Source organism: Mesoplodon bidens (genome assembly GCF_964165515.1).
Source record: "Mesoplodon bidens genome assembly, chromosome: 3".
NCBI classification, from domain to species: Eukaryota; Metazoa; Chordata; class Mammalia; order Artiodactyla; family Ziphiidae; genus Mesoplodon; species Mesoplodon bidens.
In genome coordinates, this window is record NC_138178.1 from 92261504 (window position 1) to 92278896 (window position 17393).

General features: G+C 50.8%; 1 protein-coding gene across 1 annotated transcript in view; it reads left to right on the top strand.

The window, feature by feature from the left end:
- Nucleotides 1-17067, top strand: part of TGM5 (transglutaminase 5) — a gene marked incomplete at both ends in the record, with an annotated part of 29330 nt that extends 12263 nt beyond the window's left edge. Inside the window, 11 exon segments of the mRNA XM_081228264.1 lie at nt 958-1086; nt 1167-1268; nt 1272-1344; nt 10642-10780; nt 11431-11534; nt 11640-11879; nt 14349-14422; nt 14426-14711; nt 15219-15379; nt 16604-16737; nt 16899-17067. Coding sequence (XP_081084390.1) covers nt 958-1086; nt 1167-1268; nt 1272-1344; nt 10642-10780; nt 11431-11534; nt 11640-11879; nt 14349-14422; nt 14426-14711; nt 15219-15379; nt 16604-16737; nt 16899-17067 — 1611 coding nt within the window.
- Nucleotides 17068-17393: the final 326 nt, after the last annotated feature.

The window sequence follows — 17393 nt, forward strand, 5'->3', positions numbered from 1 at the left end:
TTTTGAGAAGCAAATTACCATATCATTTAATCGAGTAGTACTTCCAAATATAGTTCTAAAAGATGATGACTCTCTGAAAAACTGAGCCACAATACAGTATTATAACTGAAATAATGAACAGCAATTCTTTAATAACACCAAATATCCAGTTAGGGTACACAGCGGGGGACCTTTGACTCTGGGCAACTTTTCTATTCTCAACCACCATCCGTGGCTGGGATAGTTTCTCTCCGCCTCCCACTGCCTTCTCAGCCCTGTCCACACCCACCGGGAGGGAAGAGTGTGTTGGGGGCAGGAAGCACGGAGCCTTGCTGAGGAAGATCAGGTTCCCTGTTCTCCAACAACTTGTGTAATTTTTTGAAACTCAGAAAAATACCAGGGCATTTGGCAGCCAAAAGGGTTATGACACATGTAGCAAATACATGTTGTAGATGTATGTCTTGAGTGTACACTGGCTTCTCCTGTGCTCACACCATCAGCCCTGAACCCTCTACCTGATTTGAAGGTTCTCCACACTCTTCCCCCTCTCCTCACATGCCTGGCCTTATATGTATCCATCCAATCTTTTCCTACTCTCGCAAGTCCTCCAGAAGGAAAATCTTTGAGCCTCTGTCTCTGGTACCCATCACACCCAAAGACCTTGGGTGAACACCTCCACTCCGCTCTCTTCCTGTCTACCTTGTCCTTGCAAGCCCACCGGCTCTAATAGCCTTCTCTGATGCTTTCAGCTGACTCTCATCTCTCCAAATCCATTTGCATTTTCCATCAGAAACACACAGGTTAGTTCTTCAAAATTCTGAATCTTAACACATTCCCAACTTGACTTACAAGCTCTTTGAAGGCAGGAACTTGTCTGATATTTAGCCCTACCCCTAAACGTCAGTGTTTACTGACTTGGCTTCAGAATTCTAGACGTTTTTACTCTTCTCTTTGTTCTTCCTTGAAATCCCCTGGAAGTTTGAAGAGGACATGATAGATATCTGCTTTGAGATTCTGAACAAGAGCCTGTACTTCTTAGAGAACCCAACCAAAGACTACTCCCAGTGGAACAATGTGGTGTATGTCTGCAGGGTGGTGAGCGCCATGGTAAGGCCAGAAGCTTCCCCGGCCCTGCCTGAGCTTACCCCCCACTGCACCGCGAAAACCCACCTGTCTCTCCTCTGCAGATCAACAGCAATGACGACAGCGGTGTGCTGCAGGGGAGCTGGAGAGAGGACTACTCCCAGGGGGTCAGCCCACTGGAGTGGACGGGCAGCGTGGCCATCCTGTGACAGTGGGCGGCCAGAGGTGGGCAGCCTGTGAGGTATGGGCAGTGCTGGGTATTTGCAGCTGTTATGGGTACCGGTGAGTGAGGGGGAGATGGGAATGCAGAATCACTTATTGACTCTTCATGATAGCTCTTCGAGGTCGGGCTGGGATTATCTCCACTTCACCTGAGTTAACTGTGGCCTGTCCACAGCCCCATGGCTAAGGAGTGGTGGTCACTTGACTCTTAACCAGCACACTCTGTAGTCTCAAGGAATCCTGCAATAAACAGGGAAGGTGTGACCTGCTGCAATCACTCTTCAGTCTCCTTGATGGAGCAGTTAGGCTATTAAAATGGTCATCTGGATAGAGGAGCTTGTGGTCCCAAAGTGGAGGTAAAACTGGCTTCTTTCTGATACCTGCTCAGGCTTCTCAGCTCAAGGTGAGCCTGGAGTCAGGGGCAAGTTGAGGGAAGCTTGAGGTGCAGGCAGATAATCTGGAAACCTGATCTCATCTGTGGGCAGAGCTGGTGGCTCCCAAACACTTCTCAGAGAGATTCTTGAGGAGTTACAGTTAGAGATTTACTACTTTGCTGACTACCCTTAAGGAGCATCCATGTTTTATGCATTATCAGTTATTTACAATTTAGTCCCAAGTCATTGATCAGATTATCTGTGAAGATGAGGGAAAGATGGAAAGCACTGCGGTGCCTGCCTATCTTCCCCCAAGAGGCAGGAGTACCTTGCACAGTGCTGCCTGTTACATTGTGATGCTCAAGAAATGTTTACTGAACTGACGTGTTGACTCTGAGTTGGAGAACAAGGGAGCACAGAATGGGGAGGACAGAGACAGGGTCCAAAGACAAAGTTCTAGACTTTTCTGAGAAGGGCAACATAGCTTGGCAGTTATGTACAGGTGCTACAGACAGCAGAGGGGTTTAAATATGAGTGTTCAAATCAAGTGACCTCATTTTGTTCATTTGTTTTCACGGGAAAATGCTCAGCACAGTGCCAGTATATAGTACAGCCAAATTTGCCTTGGGCTGGGATGTCCCTGACTAGGCAGGTGTTAAGGAGGAGGGCTCAGGCCTTTAGACCCTGCAAAGAGAGGGAGAAGGTCTAGGTCTTCATCTTTGCTCCATCTCCGAGCCTCTCCCCATGGCTAGGCCCTAGAGTCTACGACCTTTGAGCGAGGGGAAAGCTGCTCCTGCCAAGTTGCCTCTGGCCACTTGCAGCCCTGGTCTAACTCTCACCAAGGGTTAAGGGTTTGTGAAAGCCCAGGAGCTGTGCTGGGAATGGATAGGCGACTGTGGACAGGTGGCGTCCTTTGGGGATACTCAATGAATCGAAACAAAAAGATTGGTCAATCTTAATAGTCCTCTTACATTTCAAAGCATTGTAATCCTCCCAGCAGCCTCAGTGGGCACCATCTGCTCCTAAGCAGGGCAGGGGTGGGATAAACCTCTCTCTAAACTCCTCACCTTGCTTGCAGAGGTGGGGACCTGTGTTCCAAAGGTCACACCTGGCTCTCGGCTTAATTTCATCTGGCCCTGGTCAAGTGTGTGTGGTGGTGGTGGTGGTGGTGGGGATGACGATGATGTAATGGTTGCTTTGTGTGATTCCTGAGAAGCCACAAGAGGGTGCTGTTGTCTTATCAAAGATGGTCATTGCCTCGTACATGCAAGGTTCCCTTCGTCGCTGTCTTCCACGTATCTCTGTAAGTCTATCTGGCTCTTCTATCTGTGCTTTGATTTCTTTCTTTCCTCCAAACCCTTTTACTTGAGTATAATTACAGATCCAGAATTTCAGAACTGAAAATCATCTGGTCCAACTCTTCATTTTGTTACATATAAGAAGACTAAGGGTCAGAGAAGTTAAGCCAGTTACCTAAGGTCACACAGCTTCTCTTCTGGCCACAGCATAGGTCTAATTTTTAAAATTTTTCTTTCGAATTATCAAATGTTTAGGTTCTCTTTTTTTAGTTTCGAAAGCTGCTGAATGGAAAAATCCCTAAACGATAAATTGAGTTGTTGTTAATTGTTAAGTAATCCTCAAATGATTTCTTTCTCCTGGTGGAATGGAGACTATGGATAGGGCAGGTAGGCCACAAGGTTCTGGGCCTTGGTGAGGTGCTCTGAGGATAAAGGAGTTACAGGTATGGATCTGCAAGAATCTTGGCCTTTTTCTCTCCTCCAGCTTGAAAGTGAGAAAGTATGCACATGAAACCAATGATTCTTCTTGAAATAAACTCAGTCCCCATGCTTTTCTTCTCTTTAGTAATGAGATGCTTAGGTGTTCCAACCCGTATCATTTCCAATTTCCATTCTGCACACAACGTGGATGCAAACTTGACCATCGACACCTACTATGACCAACATGCAGAGATGCTGCCAACTCAGAAATGAGACAAAATATGGTAAGGGGCACTGTCTCCTACAGGTCTCTGCTCCGTTCCAGGTAGGGTAGGAAAATTCTGGCCTGATGCTCTCTGGCCTTGAGGAAATATTGCCCTGTACATTGTTGCCGATGCTCAGAGAATAAGTCCCCCAGCCAGAAAGCTGTTCTGGCTAATCAGATCATCACATCAAGCTCATTTCAGAGATAGAAGACTATGGGATAATGTATTCTGAAGCTGGCAACCAATGAATAGGTCGTGTGTCCTCTGAATACTGACCTCAAAATCTGGTTCTTCTTATTCTTCCTTCTTTGAGCCTTTCTGTTTGCACATTTCTCTGTTTCTCTGTCAGGGCAAAGCCAGGACTAGCTGCCTCTGCATACTTGCTTTGGTCTCTGCTGACTTCTCCCCTCCCTGCCCCACTCCCTCTCTGCAGGCGTGTGTATATACGTCTGTGTGTGTCTCTGGTGCCCCTTTATTTTTGGATCTCTAGTCGCTTCCTCTGGTTCCTTTCTCCTCTGCTCTACCCCACATCTCATTTCCTGGTTTTGCTTTTCCAGCCAGTTTCCAGGTAAGACCTTTGAATTGTATGAGAACTAGCTGCTGTCCTTGGAGCTCCCTCCCTCTCTGGGCTCCTGGAGGGCTGAAACTTCTCTGGGTCAGTGAGCAGTAGTGTATCTAGGAAGGACATGTCACTTGTGTAGAATTCTGTCTGTGAGCACATAAGCTGAATCTAATCATGAAGAAACAGCAGGCAAGTCCAAAATGAGGGCCACTCTGATAAAAATAAATAAATAAATAAATACTGTATTCAAAATGGCAATGTGATAAAACAAAGCCGGAAGAACTCTTCCAGATCAAAGGACACAAAGGGTATTGGTCAACTAAATGCCATGTGTGATCCTGGACTAGGTGGAAAAGAATGCCACAGAGCAGCAGTCCCCAACATTTTTGGCACCAGGGACCGGTTTTGTGGAAGACAATTTTTCCACGGAAGGGGTGGGGCGATAGTTCAGGTGGTAATGCAGGCAATGGGGAGCGGCAGATGAAGCTCCGCTCGCTCGCTGCCGCTCACCTCCTGCTGCGCGGCCCAGTTGCTAACAGGCCACGGGCTGGTACCGGGGGTTGGGGACCCCTGCCATAGAGGACATTATTAGCTGACAACATTGAAATATAGACAGTAAAGTAGATAAAAGGATAGTATCAATATTAAATGTGTGAGGTTGATAACTGTACAAGAGTACGCAAAGGAAGATCCCTATTCTAAGAAATCTCCGTATCCACACTGAAAGAAAGCTAGTGATAAAGCAAATGGGGCAAAATGCTAACAATAGATGAACTGGGTATATGGATGTTCTTTGTACTATTCTTGCAACTTTATTATAAGCTTGAAATTACTTCCAAATAAAATTTAAAGGGCTTCCCTGGTGGCGCAGTAGTTGAGAGTCCAATGCAGGGGACACAGGTTCATGCCCCGGTCCAGGAAGATCCCACATGCCGCAGAACGGCTGGGCCCGTGAGCCATGGCCACTGAGCCTGTGTGTCCGGAGCCTGTGCTCCGCAACGGGAGAGGCCACAACAGTGAGAGGCCCGTGTATCACAAAAAAAAATAATAATAATATAAATAAATAAATAAATAAATAAATAAATAGTTAAAAAAAAAGAAGAAACAATGATATAAAGCACTCAGTATAGGGTTTGATACCTGGCAAATCCTCTGAAAACGTGAGTCCTTTTCTCCTTACTGCTTTCTGCAGGAATTTCCATGTCTGGAATGAGTGCTGGATGATCCAGAAAGATCTCCCTCCAGGATACAACGGGTGGGAGGTTCTGGACCCCACTCCCCAGCAAACCAGCAGTGGTGAGAGCAGACCATTGTGGAAGGGTCTGGGCTCTGTGGGGACGCCGGTCGGGGTGACTGACCCCGTGAGCAGGAGGCCAGAAAGGAACGATGCCTTTCCCACTTCATCTGCTTTCCAAAGTCGTAGCAGAGACAACTTCGGGTCAGGGGTCTAACTTTGCCTTTGACAGTTGGGTGAGCTGATGAGTCACTGGACCTCTCAGTTGTTTCCTCACCTGTAAAGTAGGGAAGATGAAGGTGATGACTGCTGCTTCCCAGGGTGGCTGTGAGCATCAGATGAATTAATGGGAACTGGAGAGCACCCCATGGATGAGGGTCATTAATGCCACTGCCCCTCCCCATCCCATCTCCCTACCTATACCTCCCATGGCCAGGACCCGCTGGCCCTGGTCCATATGTCAGCAGCAAAGTTAATGGTCCACAACTCCTGTTCCCTGAACAGGGTTGTTCCACTGTGGCCCTGCCTCCCTAAAGGCCATCAGGGAAGGGAAGGTCCACCTGCCCTACAACACCCCATTTGTGTATGCTGAGGTGAACGCCGATGAAGTCGTTTGGCTGTTGGAGGATGGCCAGGCCCAGGAACTCCTGGCCCATATCATCAGTTCCATCAGGAAGGAAATCAGCACCAAGATGGTAGGGTCAGACCAGAGCCAGAACATCACCAGCTCCTACAAGTACCCAGAAGGTGTCTGGGGCCCCAGTGTTTCAGGGAGGGGGGCAGCTGTAACCTACTTTGTGTTGCCTCCCACGGGACATGAGGATGGCTCTCACGTTGAAACCATCACCACCTAACCACCGCCTCCGCAAAAGATGACAAAAAACACCATCCAGTGCTTATAATCAGGAACTCATTTAACCCAAATTTTTGGCAACTCTGTGAGGCAAGGAAATACCCCTGGGCTATATGTGACTGAACTGAACACCAAGAGATGAAGGGACTGTGATAGAGCAAGGGTTTGAACCCAGCACCAAGCAACACCAATCCCCTTGTTCCAGCCATGATGCTGTATTGTCTCCTTAGGCAGCTATTCTTGTGTCTGAGGGTTCAGAAGGGGACCTGGGAGTTGCTGGGTGACTTGTTTCCAGCAAGAAGGTCATTGGTCCTCCTGACCCCTCCCCACTGATGTCTTTTCTGGCTCTCCTTTCTGTCAGGATCCTGTGAGGAGTGATCTGTGTTCATGAAGGCCTCCTGGAAAATGCTGGGCCCTTGGAGGGCCTCTTCACCCTTCCTGGACCTGCTGGGGTCTGGGGGCTTTGAGGATCAGCCGGCACAGCTGCAGCTTTACCTGACCAGGAGGGCTGAGTGGGGCCAGGACCTGCTGCCGAAGCTTAATGCCGGGAGTCTGGCAGATAGAGCCCAACCCTAGGGGCCCATCCGCCTGGTGGTGCATTTCTGTGCGCAGACCCTGCTGCACGACGGTGGCACCTGGGAGCCCCTCTGGAGACTAATAGTGCACTTGACCCTGGACTTCGGGGAGGGTGAGTATGAGGCAGGCCTGGAAAGGCACATACAGGGAGGGAAGCTTGGGGCCATGAACAAGGCACCCCCCCCCCACACACACACGCACGCACACATGTTGGGCAGTGAAGCTGCTGTTAGCAGGAGATTGAATGTCAGGTACTGTACCTCTGATGCCATCCCACCAGGTGAAACACAGCAGTGACCTTGGGGGGTCAGGGGCACAGTGTAAGCACCATCTGTCTCTCTCTCTTACACACACACACAAACACAAACACTTTCACACACGCACATAGACTCACACTCATATTCTCTCTCAAACACAAACTATTTTTTCCTCTCTCACACATACACATTTTCACTCTCTCTTTCCGGGACACATTCCTGGACTCAAGATGTATTTTGTCTGTGCTTAGAGACACAGTGGCTGCTCTTGCTACCCTAAAACAATTATAGAAACAAACTGATGGATGAAAAGCTGATCTGTGTGTCTGGCATCACCAAGGTGGAGGAGACAGGGAGGTCCATGCTGGTCCTAAAAGATATCTCCCTGGGGCCTCCCCACTTATCTACTGAGGTAAGGCATCTGGACAGAGATGGGGCCCAGGGGCCCTCTGACTCACCCAATTCAGGGGCTGGGGGTACAGCAGCTAACAAGGCACAGTCCCTGCCTTGGACACCAAACAGGGGATTAAAGTGCAGTATGGTGTGGTCCCTTGCACTCTGTGCAAAGGGAAGGCTCCCCAGAGGAGGTGACATTTTACAGAGGACGCATAGGAAGACGCTCTAGAGAAACGAGGTGGAGTTGAAGGCATTTTAAGTAAGGAAGTAGCTTTGCAGAGGCAAAGAGACAAGAAAGGCAGTATCTGGGAGATGGAGTAGAGAAGACAGGTTTGGGAGAGACACAGGCCAAATTCCTTGTCACCTGATAAGACAGGGGTGACAAGGAAGAAGGAAACAAATGAAAGATGAGCCTCACATTTCACGTTCAGAGGCTTGAGTGGCTGGCAAGGCAATTGCATGAGGAACGAATACAGGTGAAGGAAGGGTAAATGGGGGAGGGCAGGGATGATCTCCATGTCCTATAACCAGGGTTTTTCTTCCTCTGAAGCCTCCTTTCCCCACTTTTCCCTCCTACCTGAAGGCCTTGCCCACTGCCTAATCCCCACCTGACGGTGCACCTGGTGGATCTGTGAACAGCACCCTCCACCCCCGCCAGAAAGAGAAGTGAGTGGCTCCACATCATAAACTGTCTGGTTACCTGACAGTTTTCACCTGGGCATGCTGTGAGGTCGTCAGGCCAAGTGATGCCAGGCAGCCTCCATGAGGGGGGAGGGGGTAACAGTGGGCAGAATCACAAGAGCAGACACAAGCCTGGGGCTGAGGTGAGGGCCCTGCCCATTACACAAAGCCCTGGTTACAACAGGATCCAGTGCAAACACATCAGGTGCCAAGTAGGTTATTAATTGGTCCCCATTGCTAAGGAACCCCGGGATGATTTGTGTGACCATGCTGGATGCCAAAGCTATTTTGACCTTGTTCAACTTTGGCACGCTCACTAGAGTACAAAGGACTTGTTTCTTTTCTTTGAATTCCAGAGAAGTCAGGATGTGTTCTTCCTTCTCCTCGATTCTCCGGTTGAGCCAGAACATGCCCCCAGCATGATCTGGGTGGTCGAGTCGTTTCAGTTCAACACTCGTTTACCCAATATCCATCATTTGGCTGGTACTGTGCTAGGCACTGGGGCTCTAGAAGTGAATAGGATGGATCCCTGCCTCCCACTCACAAGTCAAGGCCATGCTGCCCTATGACACAGACCTCACATGTGATGCACTGAATACACCTGGAAAAACTCAGAGTGGGTCTGCTAATGCATATGAAGACAGAGCAGCATGGGAGGAAGATCCTGACTGGGGTCTAGGACACCTGGGTCAGGTCCTGTCTCTGCCATTAACATATCCTGCAACTTGGGCCTCAGAATGACATCACCAGTGGCACGTGGATGGCACACATGACACCATTTCCTTATCCCATGCCTGTGTCAGACACTACTAATCAATCATGACCCTCTTACTGGCTCTAGGTTGTCCTCAGGATCCTTTTTTTTTTTTTTTTTGCGGTACGCGGGCCTCTCACTGTTGTGGCCTCTCCCGTTGCGGAGCACAGGCTCCAGACGCGCAGGCTCAGTGGCCATGGCTCACGGGCCCAGCCTCTCTGTGGCATGTGGGATCTTCCCAGACCGGGGCACGAACTCGTGTCCCCTGCATCGGCAGGCGGACTCTCAACCACTGCGCAACCAGGGAAGCCCCTCAGGATCCTTTTTAACACACCATTCCTATCAGCCACAACTAACGGTTTGGAGCTGGCACTTAAGTTGAAATCTAATTGCCATCCTGAGCTAGATGACGGGGAGGGAAATAGATTTCACTTGGTGCCAGTTCCCAGCTGGTGGTGGCTTCCAGTAGTACTGTGAGCTTCTAAGGCAGGCCAGTGTATGTGTTAACCATGAATACTGTGGGCTCATGTTCTCACCCCTGCAGCGTCTTCGTGCTAAGTGAGCAGTCCCTGGTGGCCATCAGAGGGATGGGGAAGTGAGGTTGCTGAACTGAGTGCGGAAATGAGGCCAGTTGCCCACGATATCCCTGTCTTTTCTCCACACAGGTGTCCGAGAGGGCCGAGGTGGGCAAGGCCCTGAGAGTCCACATCTTGCTCACCAATACCCTCTCGGTGGCTCTGAGTCACTGCACAATGGTGGACAGGAATCCCCAGGGGATTGGTGGTGGGATGGGCCGGGGGATATTGCTATTCTTAAAAGAGTGCAGAGGGCTTCCCTGGTGGCGCAGTGGTTGAGAGTCCGCCTGCCGATGCAGGGGACACGGGTTCGTGCCCCGGTCTGGGAAGATCACACATGCCGCGGAGCGGCTGGGCCCGTGAGCCATGGCCGTTGAGCCTGTGCTCCGCAACAGAAGAGGCCACAACAGTGAGAGGCCCGCATACCGCAAAAAAAAAAAAAAAAAAAAAAGAGTACAGAATCACAAAAAATATGGCAGAGGGCAAAGAAAAGAAGCTGGTTGGCACAGGAAAGGGATGGCCCCTCAGGAATAAAGATAACATTCTACCTCCTTTCAAGAATTTCTCCATTAGGTACAGACTCTCACATTCCTAGGCTTTTGTTACAGTTTCCTTCCCTTCCTGGCTGGATCTGTAATACTTTCCTCAATAAACTTCCAAGACAGTACACCCATAGAGAAGGGGGAATCCAAGCAGTAGAACACTTTGCCTAAGAATCTGATGGTCTTACTCCTTACCACAGGAGTGAAAAAAATTCCACAGTTTGGTTTGAAGATAGAGACTTATGGCCAGGAGAGAAGTGAGGCAAGTCAAGCTGCTGAGTCTTGCCAAAGGAGGCATGCCTCTCCCACCCTGCTGGCTGGGGCAGGGGAACCCAATACTTGCTAGACCCTCTATTTGCCCTGGCAGTGCTTGTCTGAGCAACCAGCTGCCTAAACTTTGTGTGGAGCCCCAGGGAGAGGAGCTGAGGAAGGTGGGGAGGGAAGTTGGAAGTGTCGCCAACCCAGTGCCCCAGACAGCTCCTGCCTGCCAAATGCATGATTTCCCTGAGCCTAGGGCGCTAAGTCCAGGAATCCACAGCCCACAGGAGATTTTCCTGTTCTTTCTACAGTGATGAGGTGCCTGGGGATCCCCACCCAAGTAATCACCAACTTTGACTCTGGCCATGACACAGACGGAAACCTGATTGTAGATGAGTATTATGACAACACAGGCAGGATTTTGGAGAGTAAGAAGAAGGACAGTGTCTGGTGAGAGACACCTTCTCTTTCTAGGGCAAACCCTACCAGCAGGAAGCAAGGCAGGACTGTACCTACGAGCCTGCTGCTCTCTCATGCCTCACCCCCATTTTCACCAGCCCCAGGGCTTGCTAGCCCCAGCCCGAAGGCTGGGAGGCAGCTGAACACAAATACAACAGATTTTCTGAGTCTAGAATTGTCACATCACAAGAGCTCTCTGCCCTGGGGGAGTTTTCCTCTTTGTCACCTCCTTCAGTTTATACTCAGCCTGTGGCTCTGACCACAGGAGGGCCTGAAGTCTCACCTCGGGACACAAAAAAACCTCTGCCTCTGTGACTGCTTCTGTGAGTCAGCAGGCACGTAACAGGAAAGGGCTACAAGGGTCTCTATGAGAGAGAGTGAAGGGTTTTTAACTTCTGTCGGCTCTGGAAACCTTCACTCTTATTTACAAACAGAGAAAAGCTCTCTTCCGGGCAAGTTGAGGCTCACAGGAGGAAAAGCGGTCACCTGTCACCCATGGAGGGGTGCAGGCCTGTGGTGCCCTGTCTTTCTATCTAGCCGTCCATCTCTCATTGCCCCCTGTCTTGCTCCAGAAAGAACTTGAGCATCATAAACTCTCCCTCAGCTTCATCTGACACCCACTCCTCTGGCTTCTCCCTCAGGCATTTCCACGTCTGGAATGAGTGCTGGATGGCCCGGAATGACCTCCCTCCCGGATACGGAGGCTGGCAGGTGCTGGACGCCACACCTCAGGAGATGAGCAACAGTGAGGCTCTTGGGAGGACAGGCAGAGCCCACTCCCACAGAAACAGACCCGACCCCACCCGGCCCTGCAGCCACAGCCCACTGAGGCCCCCCTGTTCCCCTTTAGGCCTCTACTGCTGCGGCCCTGCCTCTGTCAGAGCCATCAAAGAAGGAGAGGTGGATCTGAACTATGACACAGACTTCGCCTTCTCCACGGTAAATGCTGACTGCATGGCCTGGCTGGTCTTTGGAGGCAAGGAGCAGAAACTTCACCTGGACACCAATTCTGTTGGCAATTTTATCAGCACCAAGAGCATCCAGAGTGATGAGCGGGATGACGTCACGGAAAACTGCAAGTACGGAGAAGGTACGACCAAGCCCTGTAGGCACCTTCCCCACTACCCCAGGGAACCTCTCTGCCAGCTGGGGCAGCCCTCTGGGGTGTGGATGGGCAGGACCCAGGCCCACTGTCTCCTCAGCCCTTCAGTTTTAAGGTCCCAGTTGGGGTGTCCCCACTGCCTCACTTCCTCATGCCCACCACCACCCCACTCCCCACAGGCCAGTGAGCACCCTCCACAAGATGGTCACATTGATTGCAGGACCACTGACAGGCATCCCGTCAACAGTGTATGAATTCCTTGCCCCTGCCTTCCCGAAAAATCAGCCTCCCACTGAAGATGGCAGGGGATTGAGTCAACTCTCTCCTATTAATTTTATTAATTTCATTTAGCTTATTGTTTGATTCATGTTTCATTGGGTGTTTGGAGGTCAGGCCAGACCACAGCCAGCACCAAGGCCCATGTAAGGCCAAATGTTCGCTCCTACGTCCACCCTGTGCAGAGGATGATTCTGAGAGATGGGAGCCCTAGCAGGGTCTTCTGACCCAAGCCAGCAAGAGCAAGGGGCATCTACATCAGTCAGCTGTGGACTGATTCCTGGAAACAGACAAACCACCAGTTTCAGCCACCAGGGAGCCAAGCAAAAATACGCAGTCCAAGAGGGCCAGAAGCAGGGTGAGAGGCAGGATCTGAGCAGGAGTGATTCATGACTACACAGGGCGGGGGCGGGGGTACCTGAGGTTCCTGGGAGCGCCAGCAAGTGAGTGTCTGTGGTTTGTCCATGTCGGCCTTTGGGGCCAACACAGAGGAGCTCCAGAGTCTGAGCCTGAGAGACAAGCACTGAACACATCCAAGGGTACTGGCGATCATCCCCTCCACCCGCCGTTCTCTCTGTGGCTATTTGGGTGGGGAATCCTGAGGACAAGTGGTTTATCACTGAGGAGATTCAAGAACTACTGGAAGGAAGGAGAGTGAGCAAGGGAGATGGGGAAGGGGAGGAAGCCAATGCAGAGCACCTTGTCAGGCCGGGTCAGCACTGTGGGCTGCTGGGGCTCAGTCCTGCTGGGGGCCCTGCCAGTGGGGTGGCTTGGGAAAATGCAGGATGAAGAATGCTGTTGTCTAACCATGGCCCAAACTAGTTGTTGTTAATCTGAAATCCAAATGAAACCGCCCTGTATTTTTATTTGCTAAATCTGGCAACCCTATCAGAGATTTAGTGTAAAGTGTAGAACAACACCGCAGATTTATCCCACCCACGAGGCAAGGGGCCTAGGCTCTTTATCCACCAACTCCTTTCAGTCAGGGGTTGAGGGCTGCTCCTTGCGGGGGAGTAACTTCCCTATAGCACTCCTGGCCTGCTCCACGCATGGGCGGAGTCAGCTCTGGTGGCAGAGAAAGCCACAGACAAAGAGCCACAGGTGCTAGAATTTGAAATTAGGGCACGTGGGCACTGAAACAGCAAGTGCCAAGGAGATGTGAATGGGGCACTGACAGCATGTGCTACAGAGGTCCACAGGGCTCTACTGTGAACTTGGGCCGGGAGGCAGGGGGGCCGGGGGGTGGTTGGAGCTATTTGCCAGTGGGCCTGAGTGTCCTGCTCAGTCAGATAGCATTCTGTCTCCTCCCACTGGACTGGCAGAATCTGGGGGTCGAGCAGCCCACAGATGAGCTAAGTCTGATTCACACCTCTCTGGGCTCACTCTTACTGAAGCCAATGTTGCAAGATCCTCTTCTGCCTGGATCCAGGCTCAGAATGACCCCAGAGGGAGGGGAGAAGAGTGGCCTCAGCCTGGGGAGATTGTGGGGCTGCACTGAGGGGACCAGTAAGTGCTCAGTGAAGACAGCTGCTGGGATTATTAGGGAAGCATGGATGAGCGTCCCTGCACATCCTGGCCACAGCGCCTGCCCAGAACTGAAGCCTGGGCGCTCTGGAAACTCGGCTTGCCTGAATTTCCCTTTTTTTTTTTTTTTTTTTTTCACCGTAGCTTCTCAGTTTCTCAGTTTCCAGGAATTAGTCTTCAATTGACCAATAATTTGGTCCTGGAGCAGAAAATCACACCATGTCCTGTTGTCTTTAAGAGGTTTATTCCTCTGCATTGTGAGCCTTCATCTTTCCCTTGGGGAATGCGGGATAGAGTCCAGTGGTCATGAGCACAGATTTTCACGTCAGATGAATTTGGTTTCCACTTGACTCTGCCCTGTGCAAGTTGTGTGACTTGGGCGAGTGACATGACCTCTCTGAGCCCCATTTTCCTCATCTGTATATGGAATGATAATAATGATAGTAATACATCCCTCTCACAGTTGATATGAAGATGAAAGGTATAAGAGCTCAGCAGAGTGTGACTCTTGGAAAGACTTGATGACTAGTAGGGAGACTTTGTTATTAGAAATGAAGGTTTTAACACCCTGGTGGAGCCTTCGCTGAGGGTGTTCAGCCAAGGTTTACCCTCTGGGTCAGCCTGGCCCACAGCTGGTTCTGTGCTCTCTCCTCCCAGGTCCCCTCCAAGAGAGGCAGGTGTTTCTGAAGGCTCTTCAGAAGCTGAAGCCTGGAAGGTCCCAAGGCTCCCTCTAAACAGAATCACAAACTTCCAGTTCCATGCTGCCAAGGGACAGTCTGAGGAGCCTTGCTATGCGTTCCCTTCGGCCCAGTGATGTTGTCCAGGTCTCCCTGAAATTCCAGCTGCTCGACCCACCCGACATGGGCCGGAACATAGGGTTTGTCCTGCTGGCCCTCAACATGTCGCCCCAGTTCAAGGACCTCAAAGTGAACCTGAGTGCCCAGTCTCTGCTGCACGATGGCAGCCCCCTGCCCCCATTCTGGCAGGACACAGCCTTCATCACACTCTCTCCTGAAGAAGGTATGGGCTCTGGGTATGGGCAAGGGGACAGTCTGTGAACACAGTGGCTTATGGAAATGCCACTGGGGTCAAGCCAGCCAACAAGGGTTTGGGGGCAGACCCCTGTGACACTGGTCTTCCTAGTGCCCCCTGCAGCACAGAGTCTTCCTCCTTCCCTCTCCCTCCCCCTTCTCCTCTCCTCCTTCTGTTTCTTTCCTTTGTCCTCCTCCTTCTTCTCCTCCAATCCTTTCTTTACTACTTCAAGGAATATAGCCTGGGTTAGTGGGGAAAGCCTGAACTTTGAAGTCATCCAGACCTTGGTTAGAGCCTCAGTGCACCCATTTACCAGCAGAATGAACCTGGGCAAGCCATTTCACCTCTCAGCCCCTCCATCTGAAAATCGAGTACCTACTTTACGGGGGATCAGTACAGGTTGGCCCCCTCCTCTCTGTAGAAGGGTCCCCAGATCCACCCAGGCCCAGCTGATTTCCCCAGCGAGTCTCACCTTATCCTGTGTTCTCTCCCTAGCAAAGACCTATCCCTGCAAAATCCCCTATTCCCAGTACGGCCAGTACCTGTCCACAGACAAGCTGATCCGCATCAGTGCCCTGGGTGAAGAGAAGAGCAGTCCCGAGAAGACCATGGCGAACAAGATCATCACCTTAGCCTATCCCGGCATCATGATTAATGTAGGCAAGAGCCCTGTGTGTGGCCTCACGGCTCCTTGGGACCAGCTTGGGCTGGGGGCGGTGGGGGAGCCCCCTGAGAGCTTGCTCAGGAGAGCAGCCCCTCCTGTCCCCTGCCTCTTCTGTGGCCTCCAGGAACCTCCCACCAGGAGCGGGAGGTTTATCTGAACACACTTGATCTCCATCCTCTTACACCATGAGAGGCCTTATGGGTGGACCTTGAGCAGCTGCCATGGAGAGGTCAGGGAAAGACCCCTCTGTTGTGCCTCCTCTTGCTGTTGGCCTTCCCCAGGGTCAATATGAGGAAACACGGGCTCAAATGGGAGGGTCCTGAGAGGGGGAAGAGTACTGCCCAAACAAAGGTCAGCTTAGGTTTGATTTGCCATTTCCTGGCTGTGCATCCTTGGACAAGACCCTGGGCTTCTGCATCTTGAACTGTCAATGATGGGATTAGACCAGATGGCCTCCAAGGACCCCTCCTTCTCTGACATACTGGTGGGGAGACTTCACAGGGCCCTTCCTGCCAGTGCTGTCTCCCCAGTGCCAAGTAGCCCCCTGGACCCTGCTGAGTGAGCCTGGGGTGCCCCCTGGTGGGGTGTGTCTGGCAAGCCCAGCCACTGGAGTCTGTTTTAGGGAGGGTTCCCGAAGGTGCCTTCAAGTTTCCCGAGGCTACTTCCTTCTCTCTCTGCCCCAAATGATCCATTGCTCTTGACTCACACACTGGTGTGAAAAGAAGTCAAGCCAGTTAAGATAAGAGGGTAGGAAGGGATGGAGTCAGATTGCAAAAAGAAGAAACAAGCAAAAACCGCCAGAAAATATTCTATCCACTCAAATTATGCATGAGAATCCTTTGGGAGCTCTTGCTTATTTCACACTTGGATGAAATCCTTGGAGCAGAGGAAATATTACTGGAGACTCCTAACTCATCAGACCTTTCCATATGCTGGGCTGAGTAGAAATATTTTACACAAACATCCATACATGTATAAGTGAAGTAAAAGTTTCATGTAACAATATCTTGTGTGATGTACACTGATATTCTCTTCTATTTCATTTTTTAAAATGTTAATGACAACCCATTAAGTTGTCCATAGTTGGAAAAACACAGGCCATGGAAATCCAGCTCTTCAGGAACAGATCTAGGGAACAGTGCCCTCCATAAATGCTTGGTGAACTGGGGGATGAGACTAATTCTCTGCTCCCTCCTCTCTGGATTTCCCTTTTCAGGCTTTAGGAGCAGCCATTGTGAACCGGCCGCTCTCCATACAGGTGATATTTTCAAACCCCCTCTCGGAGCAGGTTGAAGATTGTGTACTGACTGTGGAAGGAAGTGGTCTCTTTAGGAGACAGCAGAGAGTCCTGTGAGTGCTGGGAGTGCTCCGCCCTCCCTCCCATCTTATCCTGGGGGTAGCACTGTCCTTTCTGGACACAGGGAAAGGGGAGGCCTGGTTGCTGCGTGGAAAGGGACTGTGGGGTTATCATAATCCTATGGTTTTCTGACATTCTCCTTTCTCTGCTACAGCATTGGAGTCCTCAAACCCCATCACAGAGCCAGCCTCACTCTGCAGACTGTCCCCTTCAAGAATGGCCAAAGGCAGATCCAAGCAAATCTGAGGAGCAACAAGTTTAAAGACATCAAGGGTTACAGGAACGTCTATGTAGACTTCAGGTTACAAATTCTGGGACAATGAGGTGGACATGTAGATGTTAAGCTTCAGGGAAAGAGCAAGTTCAAACGCAAGCTGTGTCATTCCTCACCCAAACAGAGGCTCCGACATGAGCAGCAGAGAGATGCTGGCAATGGATAGTCCCCTGGGCCATTTGCACAGCTCCCCAGGACTCTGTTAAGGGCCCAGGGATTCCATGGTGTCCCGTCCAGAATTGTGAGATTGGCCATGCAGTCCAGAATCGTTGGACTTGGCCATGATTTACTGATCCCCAGATGTCCAGAAAAGAAGAAGACTGGCTGAGCAGCTCACTGTCACTTTGTCATTGCAATGGCTACTTCCCTAGTACC